Source organism: Spermophilus citellus (assembly GCF_964194105.1).
Source record: "Spermophilus citellus genome assembly, chromosome: 6".
Lineage (NCBI taxonomy): Eukaryota > Metazoa > Chordata > Mammalia > Rodentia > Sciuridae > Spermophilus > Spermophilus citellus.
Window position 1 is genome coordinate 113,244,876 of NC_138187.1, and position 21,799 is coordinate 113,266,674.

Below are 21,799 nucleotides of genomic sequence, written 5' to 3' on the forward strand. Positions count from 1 at the left end.
AGAGAGCAACTAACTTGGTTTTAATTTATTTATTTTTGAAGTGCTGGGGATCGAACCCAGGGCCTCATACAAGCTAGGCAAGTTCTCTCCCCTGAGCTTCATGCCCTGCTACTTACTAATATTTTAGTAAAAGTATTCAGTTAGGGGACTTACTAGTGCCAGGCACAGTACTAAGCATTTTATGTACAGTATTTAATGTAAACTGTTACCTTAGGCCAGTCACTGTGGTACACACCTATAATCCCAGCTACTTGGGAGGCTGCGGCAGGAGTCCCAGCCTGGGCAACTTAGTCAGACCCTGACTCAAAAAGGATTGGGGATATAGCTCAGTGGTAGAGTGGTAGAGTGCCTCTGTAAGCTTATTGCCTACTTTTTTTTCAGATGATAAACTCAAGCTTAAAGAAATAACCCCTATTTGATGCCAAAACCTGTGCCTTTAACCCCTAAATCAAAGTACATCTAACTCAACTGAGGGCTTTTAAGTTTCAGGTTTCTAAGCCACATTTCAGACTTTTTTTGGGGGTGGGGGGTGGGGGGGGGAGGAGTGCCAGGGAATGAACCCTGGAGCATTTAACCACTGAACCACATTTCCATCTTTTTTTTTTTTTTTTTTTGAAACAGGGCCTTGCTGAGTTCTTGAGGCTGGCCTCCAACCTGCAGTCCTCCTGCCTCAGCCTCCCAAGTCACTGGGACTACAAGCATACATCACCACACCTGGCCACCTTTCAGATCTTGAGTCTAAAGGGAGATAAGGAATTGTTTTAATACCCCAGGTAATTTTATGCTATCAGCCTGGCACCAGTCCACTTATTGTTGTTTAAACACCATAACACTATGCTATATTACTTTGGTGATGAGGCCACAAATTAATAGCAGTAGCAAAAAATATATTGAAAGGGACTCACGCACATTAATTTCATACATACACATATTGTACAATGTGAATATGTGACAGGTATTCATTTGAGCTGATATGCTGGGTACTTACCTGTAGTTCAGTCACAATGAATGAGCCCCGTTATATGTTCTGTCATATGAATAACAGAGACGCTTTGGGGGCAGATACTCTAATTCCCATTTTAACAAATGAGGGAAATTGGATTAAAAAAACTAACTGGTATGAAGAAGCTGGGATTCAAATTGAAGTGCCTCTGAGCTCATGTTTTTAATACTACACCATCCATTGTTTCCTTGGTCTAGAGATCACCACTTGACATTGTTTTTAACTGATAAAAAAAAATTGTATTTACTTAGAAGCATTCATAATGTCAACAGCTGCAACTTTTTTTTTCTTTCTTTTTTTTTTTTGCAATTACAGAGTGGTATTCAGTTAACAGAACAATAATTATTTTGTATAACTTTCATCAGAAGCAACTGAAGATGAAAAACTACTGTCCCCATATATAACTAATTTGGCTGTGCACCAAGAACCTGCTTTAAATTTCCATACCAATTCACAACCCCATACTGTATCAGGCAAGGTTGGAGCTACTGAAAATACCACCAGGAGAGGGCTCTCTAAAGACACATTTGGTAGTGTGTTAATTATACAAAAAAAAAAAAAAAAAAAAAAGACACTGTATAGTTTAAAAGCAAATCTTACATTGCAATTTTTTTCTTTAAAAGGAGTGAGTGGTGGGGTTTAAGTGCTTTATAGACAATACAAATAAACTGCACTAGAACCAACTTATTCATTATCATCCTCTTCATCTTCCTCTTCTTCCTTCTTTTTTTTTTATTTTTAATATTTATTTATTTATTTTTTTAGTTCTCAGCGGACACAACATCTTTGTTGGTATGTGGTGCTGAGGATCGAACCCGGGCCGCATGCATGCCAGGCGAGCACGCTACCACTTGAGCCACATCCCCAGCCCCTCTTCTTCCTTCTTTTTCTTGCTTTTTTCAGCCTTGACAACTCCCTTTTTTGCTGCATCAGGTTTTCCTTTAACTCAGTAGGCAGCAATATCCTTTTCATATTTTTCCTTCAGCTTAGCAGCTTACTTTTCGTAAGGCTTCTTGTCATCTGCAGCAATGTTAGTCCACATCTTTCCCAGTTTCTTTGCAACATTACCAATGGTTAGGCCAGGATGTTCTCCTTTGATTTGGGGGCAATACAAGGAAGAGAACAAGAAGGCTGTGGAGGCCTTTTGGGTGCATTGGCATCCTTGAACTTTTTTGTTTCCCCTTTAGGAGGGAGATAGATAGGTTTTCATTTCTCTTTCATAATGGGCCTTGTCGGCCTGTGTCATGTCTTCAAATTTCCTTTCTTTTTAGCAGATATGTTCTTCTACCTCTCTGAGTACTTCTTAGAAAACTCTGAGAAGATGCATGAAGCATCTGGGTGCTTCTGTGCTCCTCCCAGCAAGTTTGCACAAGGAATGCATATGATGACCTTTTGCCTCTTGGTTTCTTAGCATCTCCTTTGCCCATGTTAAGTCGATTTTCCTCAGCAAGGCACAGAGTCACCCAGTGACCATCAGGGTCTCATTTTCCCTGGTACTGTCTCTATGGAGCTCAGTGTACCACAATAGCTGTGAGAGCAGAAACGAGATGCCTGGAAATTTTGACTTAAAACTTGTCAATGATAGTTGGAAAATTTAAGGCCCCCCTTTACTGCTAGTTAACTGCTCATTTCAATGACACTTGAAATTCAAGGGACTTTTCTCCACATTATTAAAACAATAGATTTTTATAGAGGAAAACCTCCAAAAGAAACTTGAATCTTTACATTGAATATCTTTACATATTGAAATCATAGGTTTTGTAGTCATCAGACCTGAATATAAATCCTATCACTTAATGTGTGTCTTTAGACAAGTTAACATGTCAAAGGTTAGTTCCCTCATCTATAAAAAAGCCTAACAGTATCTACCAAACAGCACTGTATTGTTTGAGAATGCACCTAGTCAAACTATGGTTTTTGTAAGAGTGGCTTAAAAGTACCAGTGGGGATGCAGTTAGCAAAATCTGGAATGTTACAGGTTCTACACAACAAATAATTTGATTACTTATGTTGGGTAACCCAGTTCCTTAAACAAATTGCAAAAAAAAAAAAAAAAAAGGGGGGGGGGAATCTAAAAAGGTTAAGACTTGCAACATTAACCAAATGAACAGATTTTGTTGGGATTTAAGTGGGAACAACAACTGTAGAATTTTTGAGCCACTGGGGAACCCTGAGCATCGATTGGATATTTGATACTAAGAAATTGTTTATGGGGGCGCTGGGGTGTGGCTCAGCAGTAGAGCGCTCACCTAGCACATATGAGGCCCTGGGTTTGATCCTCAGCCCCACATAAAAATAAATAAATATATGGTGTCCAACTAAAAAATAAATATTAAAAAAAGAAATTGGTTATGTATGACATTGGTACTATGGTTATGTTTTTTCATTATTGTAGTTCTTTTTAGTTATACATGACAGTAGAATGTATTTTGACATACATAAAATGGAGTATAACTTCCTGTTTGGGGGTTTATACATGATGTGGAGTTACACTGGTCATGTATTCATATAAACATAGGAAAGTTACATCCAATTTATTCTACTGTCTTGGTTATGTGTTTTAAGAACCTATATCTTACAGATACATATGAAAATATTACAGGTGTAATGTTTGGAATTTGCTTCAAAGCAGGATGGGGCAGAGAACGTAATAAGTTATGCATATAATGAGTTGATTATTGCAACTGGTAAATACAAAATTACCAATTAACATGGTTTAGACCTGTTTATCTCTTCCCAAAAGTTAGTAAATTTATTCAGAGCTACTGTAAAACCAAAGGATTACTAGCCTTGCCCCACTGGTCTCTTTGTTGGAGATAATAGTATAGCCAAACGTGCAGCCTTCAGTTGTGTATTAAGTTCAGCTCCTACTCATTATGCGTCTAGTCTCTGAAACAAGTTGCTGATCAAATCAAGATGAGACATTTGGCTCTAGAGAGAAACTTCATCTAATTTAATTCCATGTTATAGCCTCCTCTCCTTCCGAGATTATCAATTTGAGTGAACTGAGCTGTGGGAATGAACCAAGGATTCAAGCTCCTGTTTTCATGCCAGTTTCTTAGATCAAGAGTGCATGGTTCTCAAAATAATGGATGTTAGGTGAGATTAAATCCAGAGTCAGCAACAAAGTGGAGATTCTGATCAAGCACAGGGTCCTGAAACATAAACCTGAAATAAAAGATGACTGGAGAGTGATGGTTTACTAGTGTGTAACTCAGAATCTTAACCGTGTCAGGCCTGGGGGAGTATAGCACAGTGGTGGAGTACATCTTTCTTATTTTCTGTATTTGACACACAAGGTGCTCCATTAGAAAATAGGAATTCAACATCTTGACTAGATTGTAAACTTTTTTTGGTAGTTGGACACAGTACCTATTTTTTATTAATTTATTTTTATGTGGTACTGAGGATCGAACCCAGGGCCTCACACGTGCTAGGCGAGCATTCTACTGCTGAGCCACAACCCCAGCCCTGATTGTAATGTTTAATGGGAATTGATATATATGAAACCAAGATTGTTTCACAGCAGATGTAGCAAAGCAAATATAAAGGAAGCCAATCAAACCTTGGAGATCTCAGCTAGCTGATTTTGACCACCCACCCACAGACTTTCCCACCTATCCTCAAGAGGAAAGCAATTGAAAATATAAGCTTTTACCAAAGTTTTTTCTAAAGAGCAACTTGAGTGCAGTACCAAGTTACCTTTCTGATCATTATTTCGATAGTCGCAGTTCAGAATGATAATGCTAAGGTTCTGAATGACCCTCAGTCATTAGCAGAAAACTGGTTTCTGCCTTTCAAAATATTCATTGAAAGTGTGGCTTAAACCCAAGACTTCACTTACAAACCCTTAGAAAACCTGAATAGACATTCTTTGAATGGCCTTCTGAAGCTTCATTATACCAAAATATTTCTTTTTTTTAAAAAGAGAATTTTTTATTATTTATTTTTAATTTTCAGCGGACACAACATCTTTGTTTGTATGTGGTGCTGAGGATCAAACGCAGGCCGCACGCATGCCAGGCGAGCGCGCTACCACTTGAGCCACATCCCCAACCCCCAAAAATATTTCAATCTATTACACTGCATAGCAAAAACAGTACATTTGCTTTAAAGTACAAAAACTCAGGTGGCAGAGATCTAGATGATAAGTACAGAATTTAAAATTAAACTTCTCGATCTTGCTATCTAGTTTTATACATTTGAAATTAGTTTACATTTTGGGGGACAACTAATTGCATCAAGTGCATGTACTTTTCACAACCACTTCTGACAAAGTATTACAGTCAGAGCAAAACTGATTTCAACAGTCTCAAGTGGACCAGATATAGCAGTTTTCTTTCCTAGCCCAGCAAGCCTTAGAATTTTCTATTTTGCAAATGACTGCCTTGAAAACAAAGAGGGCAGTGGACTTTGATTATGTTGCTCCATTGCTTCTTACTTTCCCTGACTTAAAAGACATCAGTTAGACTTCTTGCTGGAAAAGCAATAGAACAACACAATCAGTTACTTGTTACTCAACAATCATTTATTGTTTCTGTGTTCAAGGCACTGAGTTAGGTGCCAGAAGAGAAAAGATGAAAATACAAATAAAAGTGGACTCTGCCCTCCAGGAGCGTACAATCTAGTAGGTGAGATTATTTGCAGGTGAATAACTAATACCAGACAGAGACAGAAAGTACCATAGGAGATAAAGTACAGCAGGAAGCTTTTTTAGTTCTCAACTTCAAAGTTAAGACCAGGTCACAGGAAACTGATTTGGACTCTTAATTCCACCGTCATCTGTGTGGCAGGCATGAAAAGGCAGCTGAAAGTACCTGCTAGGTTCTGATGAACTGAGCTGCATCTTGGATTTTGGTTCCCCAGTTCTCTCAGCTGAGGTTCCAGTGATTTAGCAATGGTGCCTGCTATCACTGAAAGAATGCCAAGAGAAAAATGACAATACACAAATTAAAATACGCACAGGAACTCCTCATGGTAGTGTGCACTGGCTGGGTCCTCAGTACTGCCTTTATAGAGGGACATGGTAGAGTGGGTAAGGGAGAGCACTGGACTAAACATCAGGATTTCAGATGCTCATACTTAATGAGATATTGGGCAATATTTAGGCCTCAAGTTTTAAGACATTAAAACAAATGATCTCCAAGATTCTCTGGAACTCTCAAATCAAAAAATATAAACTAACCCTTAGCATCTTAGCCATAGCTATTTTAAAGTCAGTGCTATTGTCCCCTCTTTTTCATCTCTCATAGAAAAGCCCCTGAAAAAATAAAAGCTAGATCTCTTCCACCCCTTTCTTGACTTTGATACAGACAAGCAATACAAGAAAGGGAGAGTTTTTATTTTTTTAACTAGTTAATGCTTCAGAAGTAAATCATTCCTGGTTCTTTGAATAGGCACCTATTTGCTCAGCCCCAGCACCTTGTGCCACATGTGGAATTGCAGCCCCAAAGTTTTCAGCCATGTGGGTTTCAGTTTGGGCTATTAAGAATACTTGAATGAAAAGGTGAAAGATTTTGGTCAAAAGTTCTCCACTCCTTTGAGCTACTTTAAGTAAACCATTTTCTCTTAGTTTCCAGGATTTAAATTTTCCAACAGCTTCATTGTTTTAAAAACTTGGGCAGAACACTGAGAGGCACTGGCAGTTAGGGAGGATTATGTTTTAAACAGAATGTGCTTCCAAGGGAAAAAGTAAAGAAAGAGATGCAAGCAAAGTAATTTCTGTTACAGCTTCTTGGCCCTTTGCCTAGCAGCAATAAGATTACCATAAAGAGAATTTCTGTGACTCTTCAGAGGCCAGCAGGATCAAATTTACTTTGCCTCCACTTCCCTCTTCCTTAAATGTGTTTGTTGCCAGAGCACCACTTCTATCCCTGAAACATGGTCTGTTTGCATGGGAATTTAGCTTAGTGGCTCCCTTGCTTCTATTTCAACCAAAGCTAAAGCCGAAAGTCTATGCAACATTAAATCTTTTGGGGACCACAAGGTGTGTCAGCCATCCAATTCTGTCATGCCAGAATAAATAATCCCTTTGGACTCTGTCATAGAACAATCATGGTTTGCCTAAATGCCAACGCTTAAGATAGCAATATTAAAGCATAAGCTAGGCCTGAATGACCCACCAGGCTCATTTGACATCATGAGAGCTGAGAGACAGCTGGGGGCAACTGATCTCAATGTGGCAGGGTTTACAAATAGCGCCAAGAAACTGAGTTCTGTTAGATATTGCTATGAGCACAAAATGGCTTGTATTGGTTCTCAGTTCACAAAGTAGTCAGTGCAATAAGAACAGAAGAAATGCAGTTAATCCCGGCACCAAGCAGAGCACTAGTAGGCTCGATTTCACTGACAAAGAACAATTCTTCCTGCTTATAATCTTATAAAAGATTCTTCTACCAAATCACTTCTCCAATCCCATTAAATAAAAAGAGATCAAAAACAGTTGAATCAATTGCAATACAAAATAAGACCCTGCAAGCACCAAAGAGATTGTATGAGTTTGGGGGTGATTGTGGAGACAGTAGCTTTTAAATGAAAGCTCTGATAAAAATCTTGGTTTTTTAAATTTATTTTCCCTTTCTATAAGCAAGAATTACATTGTATCTGGGCAAATGGCTTATAATATTTCACAAATTCTGCAAAGAAATATAAATTTTTGAAATGTCATTTTCTATTAATATTCTTATAGAAAGACTTTTAGCTGACAATCCCATAAATCTTTAAGACATACTATTTTGAAGTTGCCACAATATAGGCAAAAAGGGTAAGTAACTTTCTTTTTTTCTTTTGTCCAGATTAACAGTGTTGTTTTATATTCTGACTCTTCAGTAGACTTGAAGACAATCTGGCTTATCAAGTATTCCCTTTTAAGGTGTGTCCTTTATTTCTTTTGCAAGGCTGACAGGACAGTCCTACTTCTACATACAAATAACCTTCTTCAACACTCAGATGATAAAAAACACCTTCATGTGTTGGGGTTCAGGCTAATGTTGAGAACCAGAAATCTACAAAAACTCAATTCATGTTTTTTAAATACTTTATATGGTAAAAATACAGCAAAAATAGTATCTTGTTCAAAGACGAAAATATATACTGCTATGGTCACGGTTCTAAGGATGATGTAAGTAGTCTCTGGCTCTTCAACTGTGCACTGTACTGTAGGTTAACTCCAACCACAGCTTCTCCGGCTTCAGTCATTTATCAAAGCTAAAATCATACTGTGAAAAGAAGAAATTAATGTTACTAATGTTTCCTTTTTAGAAATGTTCCTACAGTCTGGTCTGTCCAGACTTCCATCACTGAGGGTCACCAAAGAACATTCATTTGAGTAGAAGACAATCATGTTTTACCCAAAAGGAAGAATATTTATACTAGGGATTCCTGATGGCCTAATTCTTCACTAAATAATAAGTAATTAGGGGTGAAAGTGGGAGTACAACCTAAAAACAATATGGGAGTATATGTTTAGAAAAAAAAAAGGAGGGCTGGGGATGTGGCTCAAGCGGTAGCGCGCTCGCCTTGCATGCGTGCGGCCCCAGTTCGATCCTCAGCACCACATACCAACAAAGATGTTGTGTCCGCCGAGAACTAAAAAATAAATATTAAAAATTCTCTCTCTCTCTCTCTCTCTCCTCTCTCACTCTCTCTTTAAAAAAAAAAAAAAAAAAAAAAAGGAGCCTATATGCAGGGCGGGGAACAACCTTTAATTATCTCACCAGGTCTTTGCACAAGCTATTGCTATGCCTGGAATCCCTCTGCCTTACTCCCCCACCACCCCTCCACACACACACTTGGGCTTCCATGATCAGGAAGGTGCTCTGAAGCACCTCCTGAGGAGGCCAGCCTCAGACCAGAGCAGTTGCATGGCTCCTTCCATAGCTCATCATCTTGCATGCTCTGATCTATGAGCTCCTCCAAAATGAGAGCACGATCCCAACACCTGCACTTTCACGTGCTATGTGACACCCTAGGACAGCAATTGTGAAGCTCAGAGCTCTCCATTGTAGTGATTCTGCATTGCTCCTTTGTGTAACTCGCAGTGCTTTACAGTGTCTGACCCATAGCAATCATCCAATAAATAATCTTATGAAATCACCTCAGTTGAACAATGATAAAAAACGATCCTTTCCTTTTATTTATCAGGGATCAGACTTGCTCTGCTGAGATCAAATGACTAACATGCACAAAAAGACCCTTATGATACTAATGGTATAAATGATTAGTTCTCTAAATTTAACAATATTAAATATACACAATGAACAGCACAGATTAATGGTAGTAGCTGGTATTTTTGAAAGACTTTTGAGCATTTACTATACACATCAATATAAATCTAAGTGCTCTACATGCACCATCTCATTTAGTCAACACTACAATTCAATGAGGAAGGTATAAGATTCCATTTCCAATGAAAAACTGAGGCACAGAGAAGTAAATATACCTGCCCCAAGTCACACAGGAAGTGGTAAAGCCCAGCTTCTACTTGGTTAGCACCTAACTGAAACTCAAAGGCATTAATTTCACCATTCTTTAAGAAAGATGAACATTTTTTTTCTTATTTCCAAAACTTTAGTTCTATTGAACAACATGCCAGGTGTGGCAGACAACAGAATCAGAATAGGAGCAGCATAAAAACTCTGCAATAAAAGCTAGTAATTTGATAATAAAATCACTTAAAAAAATAGCAACCAAAACCAAGAAAAAAAGTGCTACAAGGTCATATTCTAAAACTATTCTCTTTCATCCTGATCCCTGTAACTATGAGTGACACTAAGGGATGGGTAATAGCAAAGTGACTGAAAATGACAAGCTGAGAAGGAAGAAGAAAGGAAGAAAAGAGAGAGAGAGAGAAACAAGGAAAGGAGCAGCTGCCAGGTATACCAGTTATACAGTTTGCTTATCCTTCATTTAGTTGTAAAAAGCCATATCTTAAAACTACTACTACTTTCCTGGTGCTGGGGATTCAACCCAGACCTTTCACATGCTACAATTCTACTGAGTGTTGTATCACCGAGCTACAGTCCCCCTAATGGCTTCCCAATTCCTCCAGCCTGTTTTCCCATTGCTTTAAATTCAGTGACCAAGACAAAGAAACTCTTGTGCATTTTTGAATCTCAAAACTTCAGGTCTACTAAGCCATATGACTGCTCCTCAATTTTATGTTTATTCTCAAAAAGCCTGTCTATAACATGAACCCAACAAAGCTCACACTACACCAAGATGCAAGGAATGTCTGCTCAAGTTTACCCTCCAACAGTGTGAAACCTTCAGGGGAGAATGAAAAAGGATAACCTTAGCTATACCAATTCCACCTAGTTTTTTTGTTTCTGTTACTTCAGAAACAAATACAAAGAAACATATGACAGTAAAGATACCTTCCCATAGTTTGACCTAAAAAATGAAAATATATGCATCATTGTATTCTTTTGTTTATTATTTTTTTTTTGAGATGGGGGTCTCACATGTTGCCCAGGCTGGGCTCAAACTCCTGCCTTAGCTTCTGGAGTAGTTTGAACTACAGGCACATACCACCACACCAGCTTGTGTTCTTTTTTTTTTTTTTTTTTTAATTTTTTTTATTTACTTATCTTTTTTTTAAATTTTTTTTATTGGTTGTTCATAACATTACAAAGCTCTTGACATATCATATTTCATACATTAGATTGAAGTGGGTTATGAACCCCCAATTTTACCCCAAATGCAGATTGCAGAATCACGTCGGTTATACATCCACAATTTTACATAATGCCCTATTAGTAATTGTTGTATTCTGCTACCAGCTTGTGTTCTTAATATTAAAACTGTTTGACCTTTAATTTCATCTTTAATACCTAGATTAAAAATTAAGCCCATTAGCACTAAGGTAGGGCACAAAAACCAGAAACTGATAGCAGTGATTTCTTTTGCCCTAATTTTCAAAATAAAACTCTAAAAAAAGCAAATAAAATGAATGGTGAAAAGGGACTGAACTCTTTTTTCTTTTTCTTCAGTACTGGGGATCAAACCCAGGGCTTCATGCATGCTATGCAAATACTAATACTGAACTATATCCCGGTCCTAAACTTTTTTTGAATTGGGGAAGGAGGGGCTAGGAGTTGAACCCAGGGCACCATCCCTCTGAGGTATACCCCAGTCTTTTTGATTTTTTTATACTGAGACAGGGTCTCACTAAGTTGCTAAGGTTGGACTCAAACTTTCAATCCTCCTGTCTCAACCTCCCAAATCACTGGGATTACAGGCACTTACCACCATGCGCAGCCCTAAACTCTAATTTTAATTTATTCTTTGCTAGTGGGTAGATTTAACCCAGTAAAGGAGGTCCATAAGGCAGCTTTGTCAGGCAGATGCCTGACAAAGTTTATGACTTTAAACTATTTCAGATAAAAAAGCATTATCTCCATATAATTGCTATTAAGAATCTTGCAAGGGTAAAAGCTTAGTAGTATAAATTTTTCCTAAATAGTTCTTATGCTTGTACAAAACATTAAAATTTCAAGGGCTAGAGGTGTAGCTCAGTGGTAAAACACTTGCTTAGCACACATAAGACCATGTGTTCAAGGCCCAGCACCACAAAAAAATGAAAATTTTTTAAAAAGGAGAAAAGTAGAAATCATCTAATTAAAGATTTGATACTAAAGTTAAGCCTGATTTCTAACTTCCTACAGGCTTAATCAAATCATACAGTGGCATTTTTTTCCCTCCCCTTTGCTCTGTACTATAAGTCTATGATAGATAAAGGAAAATGTGGTATGTTCATCTCTAAAACATAAGGGAATAAATTTAAGTTTTAAACAAGACTACACAAGGCTTCCAGTGTGTGACAGTCAATTCTTCATATTAATTCTTACTTGCATATATTATAACTAGAAGACATACAATTAGACCATTTAGAACCAAGGAAAATCAGCATCACATCTAAATTCCTTACTGCCAAGAAAGATCAGCCCAATTTGATGTAAGTTGTTGAGATCCGCTGCCAGTAGTTTAACTCCCCAGAAACCCACAAGAGGGATGGTCTCTAGGGGTACATATATTAATGCTTGTGATAGGTGAAACCTGCTACAAGTAATCCCTCACAGCTAAACACTAGGGCAGGAAAAGAATAGCCAAGACAGGGGCTAGAGTTGTGGCTCAGTGGTACAGCACTTGCCTAGCATGTGTGAGGCACTGGGTTCGATTCTCAGCACCACATATAAATAAATAAATAAAATAAAGGTCCATTAATATCTAAAAAACTATTTTTTAAAAAAATAGCCAAGATAGTTTTAAGCATGTTGATAGCCTCAATGACTAAGGAATAACTACAGAGTAACTCTACTATAGACTAAATAGAATGCTGATTCGATAACACACATAAAAGAATCTACACAGCCACATAAGAAATTCACATAAAACCCCCAAAGTTATGCAATATCAATGCAAAATCTTCTACTATAGTAATAACTTATCCATCAAAAGCAGACATGGCATCTAAAAAGATGCCAAGAGAACTTTAAACTCACCTATAAAGATACATGAAGAAACAGAGCAAGTGGAAACCAAGCTTGATCATGGCTTCTTTCATGTGTGACTTCAGTTGCCCTCGATTGTGTATTTCCGTTGGATCAAACACTCCCATGTTGCCACTTGGTACCATAATAAAACTGATAAATTAAAGGATATACACATTAAAAAGAAATTCAAACTGTTAGCATAAATATTGAAAAAAAATAACTAATAATAATCAACCTTTAAATGTGAACCCATCATTGCAGCTTTTAATTCAAATCAAATATAGACAGAAATGGTGTTGTGGGCTACCACTTAGTCTTCCTCTGGACATTATAATACTGTTAATTTTTAGTGTAATTTTTTTGTCCTCTGAAACAAATACAGTAACATTCTAAAAAGGGATGTTTTATGCACTGAGAACCTTTTATCCATCTCCTGTAGAAAACTACCAAACCAGTTATCCATCCCTACAGCTCTTTTCCAATATACAAAGGTTAATGGAGGCTCTAAAACCAAACTAATTTCATCAAGTTCTTAGAAACTTCTTTATAGGATATGGAGAATTAAGAAAACTGGATTACTTTGTATATGTCTGGGTTTCAACATCCAGACTGTGCTGTTTGTGTAACATACATGTTTTAACTCAGCACTGTTTATGATCTCTTCTGGCTTTCATGTCCAAGTTTCTAGGACAATCTGGTTTCCTCATTCTTGCTACAATGAATTACCACCTCTGTGAAATGCAAAGGCCCTTCTGAGCTCCACAAATCTTAAATTCTCTCCCAAATCCTAGTAGCACACCTATACTTATATATCCAGAGAAGTCTCAAAGAGTCTTATTGTTCTCTGACTTCCAAGTTATCTAAGAAGAGTGTCACTCTTTTTTTTTAAATATTTATTTTTTAGTTTTAGGTGGACACAATATCTTTATTTTATTTTTATGTGGTACTGAGGATCGAACCCAATGCCCCGCGCATGCCAGGTGAGCGCGCTACCACTTGAGCCACATCTCCAGCCCCAAGAGTGTCACTCTTTTTTCTTTCTTTTTTTGTTTGTCCTTAAAACTTCATGTAGTTGGGCATGTTGTTGCTAAATAGAAAAGCCATACAGACTGAGAAACATTTCCCTAGCTCAGGTTCTAGTTTCACTATCTTTTTAAGATCATTCCTGCAAATCTACCCTTTACTTACCTCTACTACCTTCCACTATCTTTTCACATTCTTCTTATGTTCCTCCAACACTTTGTTCTTTTCTATGTCCTTTTTATTATAATTGTACTTTATATCATGCTTAAGTATTGGCAATGAATGGTTTTACGCTAAAAAAAATAGATACAGGGCTGGGGATGTGGCTCAAGCGGTAGCGCGCTCGCCTCGCATGCGTGCGGCCCGGGTTCGATCCTCAGCACCACATACAAACAAAGATGTTGTGTCCGCCAAGAACTAAAAATAAATATTAAAAAATTCTCTCTCTCTCTCTCTCCTCTCTCACTCTCTCTTTAAAAAAAAAATAGATACAAATAAAATAAAACCTAAAAATATAGAGGCTGGGCACAAGAGTGCAAGCCTGTAATCTCAGTAACCTGGCAGAGTAAGCCAACTTCAGCAACTTAGTGACACTCTAAGCTTGTCAAGATTTTTCCACAATTATTCACAAGACAATATGCTTCATAATAGTACAACTATAAAATTATATCCAATCACTGTTTCTATTATTTTTTAACAAACTTCCTATATTTATTAAGTCAAAAATTCTGATAAGTTACCTAATTTGCAGGTTTTAAAAATGTAATTTTCTTTGGAGCATTCTAAGTATAGTACACTCTAATTAAAAACTGTATCTACAGAGGCTAGGATTATGGCTCAGTGGCAGAGCGCTTGCCTGGCACGTGTGAGGTTCTATGTTCAATCCTTAGCACCACATAAAAATAAATAAGATAAAGGTATTGTGTCCATTTACAACTAAAAAAATTTAGAAAAACTATCTACAAACAAAAAGGGCTTACATTTTCAGACTTTTGACTATACTTAAAAGAAAATTATACTCAAAGCAATGAAAAAACATTTCACAAGTCTTTAGACATTAACAAATAAACATGACATGTAAATTTGTGCTTTAACCACAAGATCGAGACATGCAATTACCATTTGCCCAATATTCCAAAGTGAAACAACAAAATTTATACTGATTTAATAAAGCATTTTCATGGAGAAAAGAAGGCTGTTTACTTAAAAAAAAAAAAAAAAAAAAAAAAAAAGAAAGAAAGAAAAAAGTTTAACTGCCCTGACAAAATAGTAAACAAATTATACTTACCGATATATATTCCAAGTAGCAACAGGTAAGTTGAGAAGGAATATGAACCAGTGCAATGAGACAAGCATTAATACAGTGACAACAGTATGGCCAATCAATTCTGGAATTACCCACTGCAAGGAAAGAATACAATATTATGCCCACCACCATGTCTTTCCTGACTATACATGTTATTTGAAACTAAATCAATAAATGTTCAAAGAAAGTTTACAAGCTACTGTTTCAAGATTATTTTTAGACTCAGATGTCCCAGATTTGCATAGTGTTGACCCCATGCAAATGCATCAGGGAGCAGCTTAAATATAAAGCACTTAAATTTCAATTGTGTTTTGTCCTAAGCAAAGGCTTAAAGTCAATCACTAAGCAGGTTTAAATGCTAACTAGAGCAAAAATAGAGTATATTATTTATTTTCTATTCCAATATCTATGCTAAAGCCTCTTATTCTAATTTGAGATGGTTAATATGCATTTTCAGGTTGCTTCTAAGTCAGAATATCAATCTTGAAACAATTTCCTATCTCCAGAATCCTTTAAAAGCTTACAATATCAGACGCCTACAGAAGTAGTTTTCAAACTCTGGATTTCTTTTTCTCTTCTTCCTTTCTTTCATTCATTCATTTATTTTTTTGGTACTTTTGTGGTATTTTTGATTCAACCCAGGGGCACTTTATCACGGAGCCATATCCCCATCCCTTTTAAATTTTTTAATGACAGGGTTTTGCTAACTTGTCCAGGCTGAACTCACACTTGCAATCTGCCTGTCTCAGCCTCCCAAGTCACTGGGATTACAGGTATGTGCCCCTGCTTCAAGCTTAAACTCTAGATTTCTTGCAGTGGGCTGCACTCATCTTTGTTTTACACACAAACACTTACCTGAAACAAGATTTAGGCACTAAGATTTAACCTTATTATGTTTGGTTTACTGACTTTTAACTAAGTCCTCTGTTTTGTCTCTTCCCTCAAGAGTATGCCTTACTGGGGCTGGAGATGTGGCTCAAGCGGTAGCACACTCGCCTGGCATGCACGCAGCTCTGGGTCCAATCCTCAGCACCATATACAAATAAAATAAAAATGTTGTGTCCATCGAAAACTAGAAAATAAATATTAAAAAATTCTCTCTCTCTAAAAAGAAAAAAAAAGAGTATGCCTTACACCTCACTTGTTCTAAGAATAAGAAAATACTAATATCAGGATTATATTCTCCAGGTAGGAGCTTGGAAGATTCTTCTCTGGAGTAATTTAATAGATCAAGGAAAAAAACACCTTAGAGCAGCAGTACATGCCTCTAATCCCAGTGACAAGTTCAAAGTCAGTCACTTAGTGAGGCCTTGCGTCATAATAAAAAATAAAAATGTAGCTCAGGGGTAGAGTACCCCTGGGTTGGAAGGAAGGAAGGAAGGAAGGAAGGAAGGAAGGAAGGAAGGAAGGAAGGAAGGAAGAGCGATAGCATCAAAGAAAAAATACAAGAGAGGCTGAGAGTATAACTCAGTAGTAGAACACAAACTCAGTGTGCACAAAGCCCTGTATTCAATATCCAGCACCAAAGGAAAAAGAAAAGACTACAGAAAAATTTCCCTGTTGAAAGAGTCTATTACATGTCCAAAACTATGAAAAGGGACTAAACAAAGATATCTAAAGACATACCACTGCAAACTTTGAAAACACTAAGGATAAAGATTCTAAAACTTCTGTGGAGAAGACAGTGGGTAAAAAAAGTGATCATATTAAAATAATAAAAGGGCTGAGAATGTATTTCAATGGTAAAACGCTTGCCTACCATGTATGAGGCCCTGAGTTCAGTCCATAGCATAGCAAAAAAAAGGAATATAAAAAAATAAATAAGAAATCAAATGGCGTAATCCCAGCAGCTCAGAAGGTTAAGGTAGAAGGATAGCAAGATCAAAGCCAGCCTCAGCAATTTATTGAGGCCCTAAGCAACTTAGTGAGATACTGTCTCAAAATAAAACATAAGGGGTTGAGGCTAAGCTCAATTGCAGAGCACTTGCCAAGCATGTGAGAGGCTCTGGGTTAAATCCTGAGTGCCACATAAAAATGAAACAAATAAAGTCATGCTGTCCATATACAACTATAATTTTTTTTTTAAATAATAAAACATAAAAAGGGCTGGGGTGTGGCTCAGTAGTTAAGAGCCTCTGGGTTCAATCCCAGGTATCAAAAAAAAAAAAAAGCAAAGAAAGCAAATGGCTTCAATGGCTTTAGATTTTCCAACTTGAACAACACTAGAAAACCACCAGCAATGTCTTTAAAATTCTGAAATTAAAGTCTTCTCTAACCTAGAACCCTATACTCAGATAAACTATCAAGGGTATGGGTAAGATATTTTCAAACATGGATATTTAAAAAATATCCCAAGTATTGTGTGTCAAGAAGCTATTCTAGCAAAATGTGGTAGAAGGGCCAAGAAAAAGGAATATATAAGATAACAAGAATCAGGGAATACAAAACAGGAGTCTCAGAATGAAACTGTGAAACACACCTAGAGAGCAATCAGTCCAGGGGACAGTAAGAGTCTGGAATCCTTGAACAGACAGGTCCCATGGGAAAAATTTAACTCATAGGTTATTTTAATACATTTTACCATAAAGAAAATAGTACTGAAGGGTTTGGAGATGTATCTGAAGACTAATTAACAGGTAAATAAAAGAAAAGTAATTTTTCTGGAAAAGATACCCAGGGGAAAAAAAAGAAAGAAAGAAAGAAAACTACTATCACTATCAACCGAGGTTCAGCAATAAAAAATATCTATATTTTATAACAGTGCATTATGATATAAACATGGAATATTTCCAAAAAGGAAAATGAAATAATAGGAAAATAGATGTTTAAGTAAAGGAGTACAGAACAATTAAATCTTTTCTTCCATATTGTGAAGTCAATATTTAAAACTGACAAATCCAGAAATAGTGCAAACAAATGAAAAAGAAACAGAGATATAAATACCAGAAAAAAAAAATAAACTGTCCAAGTATTAAAATCAGTTACCCCTTTAGCAAGACAGGACTTAAAGGGGTCAGGAAGAGACTACTATTTTTCACTATAAACTTTGCAATACCACCTACTTAGTCGTGTATATGTACAACTTTCATAAAAATTAACATTAAAAAACTACTTAAACTTCAAATCCAAGGAGCAACTTTGTCAGTAGAAGAATATAGTAATCTTTTTTTTTTTTTTTTTTTTTTTAGAGAGTGAGAGAAAGAGAGAGAGAGAATTTTAATATTTATTTTTTAGTTATTGGCGGACACAACCTCTTTGTTGGTATGTGGTGCTGAGAATCGAACCCGGGCCGCACACATGCCAGGCGAGCGCGCTACCGCTTGAGCCACATCCCCAGCCCCAGAATATAGTAATCTTAAAAGTAGAAGAGGAATCATTACAAAGAGGGTTGGGAAGAGGGTTGGAGGAAGGGGAGGGCAGGAGAGGGCAGATGGAAAGGTAGATACGATCAACATACAACACATCCATGTTTGGAAATGTCACAGTGAAACCCATTAATCTGTAAAATTAATACATGTTAATTTTAACTTTTCAGAGATACACTTTTCAAAAAATACATATAACTTTATTTTCTTCATGGGTCAGAGAAACTAAAGTATACTGAAAATGTGAAGACCCATGAAAATTGTTTTTAGGTCAAGCCAAAAACACCTCTCAAGTATCCTATTTGTATTTGAACTCTCATCCAGAAAGTGTTTGTCTACTCATTGTAAAATGAATTAGGGACAACTGGTTTCCCTATATCTAGACGAGTTCTGCAGTTCAGAATATTATGCCAATATAAAGTTCTGACTATACTAAAAGTAAATGGCCTTAAAACAAATCTAATTAATTTACTTCTATGCAAGCCACACAAGGAAGGTCTTCTTTCATCCAAAAAAAGACAAACTGAGAATTTTATCCATAAGTGGGAGGAAGAGGTTTAGACACAGAAAACAAAAATAATTATCTTCATAATGAACCTGAGCCTGGACTGAATAATGAAGCTGCCTACTGTAGACAGGAATACACAGAATAAAGAAATGAAATTTCAAGTCAAATCTTATAGCATAATTTTATGATCTAAAATATTGCAAAGCAGCAGTTCTACCAACAGTCTAATGAATATACACTCTAAAATGAACTCTAAAACCAACATTCATTCTAAAATAAAAAATGCATGTTGATTATAATAATCTTTAAAATGGAAAATGAAGAACTGACTTCAATAGCAAAAAGTGAGCAAGAAAATGTCTTACCTTGTTTAATTTTGAGCAACATGATCTAGCATTAATGTAATCACATTCTAAATCAGACAATGTAATTATCTGATGATCAAGATAAGGAATTATACTTTTTTATAAAAATTATGCATTTAGTTTCAGAAAGCAATCCCAGTTGCAAGGAAGAGGATGTATCTCAGTGTTACAGCTGCACATGGCCCTGAGTTTGAGTCTAAGCTTAAAAAAAAGTTAAAATATTGATTTCCACTAGAAAAGTAGTGTTTATTTATGATATATCAAGAAAACCTGGGCTGGGGATGTGGCTCAAGCGGTAGCGCGCTCGCCTGGCATGCGTGCGGCCTGGGTTCGATCCTCAGCACCACATACCAACAAAGATGTTGTGTCCGCCGAGAACTAAAAAATAAATATTAAAAAAAAAATTAAAAAAAAAAAAAGAAAACGTCTTTGATGACTTAAAATGTAAATAAAGAAAACAAGATACAAAAACTATAAACACCCCATGGTCACATGCTGGCAATGAATATGTATCAAAAACTGGATTACAGGACTGGGGTTGTAGCTCAGTGGTAGACAGCTTGCCTAACACATATGAGGCACTGGTTTTGATCCTCAGCACCATATAAAGGTAAATAGAAATAAAAGTATTGTGTCCATCTACAACTAAAAAATAAATATATCTTAAAAAAAATTTTTTTAGGGGCTGGGGTTGTGGCCTAGCAGTAGAACGCTCACCTAGCACATGCGAGGCCCTGGGTTTGATTCTTAGCACCACACAAAAATAAATAAAATAAAGGTATTGTGTTCAACTACAACTAAATTTTTTTTAAATTTTTTTTAAGTATTAAAACCAAAAAAATTTGGATTACAGCCAGGAGCAGTGAACCACATTTTAATCTCAGTTACTCAGGAGGCTGAGGCAGAAGGATCACAAATTCAAGGCTAGCCCTTGGCAATATAGCAAGACCTGTTTCAAAATAAAAAATGACTGGGGATATAGCTCAGTTGGTAGCATACTTGCCTTGTATGCACAAGTCCCTGGGTTCAATCCTCCCCCCACCCCATCCCCTCAAAAAGAATAGAAGCATTTTGTCTGGCATGGTAGCGCACACCTGTAATCCCAGGCTGAGGCAGAAGAATTGAAAATTAACTCTCAGCAACTTGGTGAGCCCTTCTTAAAAAAAATAAAAAGGACTGGGGATGTAACTCCGTGGTAAAGCACCCCTGGGTTCAATCACCATAATAATAATAATTATTATTATTTAAAAAGTGAAAATAAAAAGTTTATTTAAGAACAGGGAAGCACTGTACCCTACACAAATAGTACAGTGCTATGCTGCTGAACAACCATTTACTGGTTGGAATGCACAATTTAAATAGTGTAACATACTGGAGTTTAACATGGACTGACAGAAAAAATGTAAAGTTGAGAAACTACTGGAAACTACATCACATGTAGTCACTGAATTTACAATCTTCAACTGTCAGGGTCAACCAAAATATTCACTGCAGATTTCTTTTTCTTTTTTTTTTTTAAGTTTTGAGTCGACACGATATCTTTATTTTATTTTTATGTGGTGCTGAGGATGGAACCCAATGCCTCACTCGTGCTAGGCGAGCGCTCTACCAGAGTCACAACTGCACCCTACAGATGGTTTTTTAAATACTCCTTCCCAACACTCAATAAAAAACGGCATTGTGAACGATGCACGTCGCCAGTTTCAGAAGGAGTTACTCCTGGAAGTACAAGGTCCCCACAAACACTTTAGCCAGCAAGAACAAAGGGGCGGGCAGCCCGGCTGTAGCCGTGGGGAAGACAAGAGGCGGCAAATCGCCGCTGATCGTCCCAGAGCCCGAATGTCCGCGAGAGACCGCCCCTGGGCCTCCGACATACTAAAAAAGGGAATGGCGCCGGGGCTCCCCAAGAAAAAGGGAACCTTTTTCTCCCGAGGGCCAAAAGGGAGGCCAAGAGCCAGCCGTCGCTCAGGGCAGGGCCGGTCGCGGGTATTGCAGTGGGAGGGCGCGATGGCCAGGCCGGCGTGCGCCAAGAGCAAGGCCCGCTGGGACCCCCCAGGGAGGGCAGGCGGTGGGGTCAGGGCACCGAACGGCAGCGGGGCTCCCTTCCCGGTCCTGGGAGCCCACGCCTCATTCTGGCCAGGCCAGTGCCCCTAGAACCTGAGACCGCCGCCGGGCACCTCCCTCACAGACCTGCCCTGGTGCCCACCGGGCCCACCCTCAGCCCCGTCCCTCAGGCGGCGGGCCCCAGGCCCTCCTCCGCCCGCCTCAGGCAAGGATACGAAGTAGACTGAGAGGAAAATGAGCGCACAACAATCGAGGAGCGAGAAGACGAACACTACTGCCTCCATCCTCCTCCTCCACCTCCTCCGCCTCCTCGGTCGCCGCCGCTCCTTCCGTCAAACCGGCTCCCGAGCCCCTCCCGCCCCTGATAGGCCCTTTTCCCGGCTTGCTGGGGCGTGTAGTCCTCGCCTGCACGGCATGCCGGGAGTTGTAATCCACTTTTCAAAGCAACCACAGTGGTGTTAATGCATGCTGGGAAATGTAGTCCAGTGGTTCGTATACAACCGAAGAGGTTAGCGGAAACTCTAGCATCAATCTGATTATTTCCAGAAATAGTGCCAAGCAATTAGTCTTTGAGAATTTACCGAACGCCTGTAAACTGCTGGATACTCAGTTATGTGCCATGTGTGAAATTTTCTTTAGTGTCTGCTCTCAATCCACTTGCATGCCTCAAAGC

At 37.9% G+C, this 21,799-nt stretch overlaps 1 protein-coding gene and 1 pseudogene across 3 annotated transcripts; both read right to left on the bottom strand.

The window, feature by feature from the left end:
* Positions 1–1,847: 1,847 nt before the first annotated feature.
* On the bottom strand, positions 1,848–2,430 carry LOC308651288 (high mobility group protein B1-like; annotated as a pseudogene). Its single transcript has one exon. The product of its transcript is annotated as a high mobility group protein B1-like (transcript).
* Positions 2,431–5,509: 3,079 nt separating this feature from the next.
* Positions 5,510–21,483, bottom strand: CNIH4 (cornichon family member 4; the record flags this gene model as incomplete). Of its 2 annotated transcripts, XM_081299005.1 has the most annotated exons (5): positions 21,342–21,483; positions 19,063–19,131; positions 14,807–14,919; positions 12,505–12,645; positions 5,510–8,220 (listed from the first exon to the last, which is right to left on the bottom strand). In XM_081299005.1, exons 1-5 carry the CDS (start codon positions 21,408–21,410, stop codon positions 8,193–8,195), a joined length of 420 nt encoding a protein of 139 aa, XP_081155131.1. In that variant the 5' UTR covers positions 21,411–21,483. The 2 variants fall into 2 exon arrangements, with proteins under 2 accessions (XP_081155131.1, XP_081155132.1); XM_081299006.1 differs by lacking the exon at positions 5,510–8,220 and having other exon boundaries at positions 12,505–12,598.
* Positions 21,484–21,799: the final 316 nt, after the last annotated feature.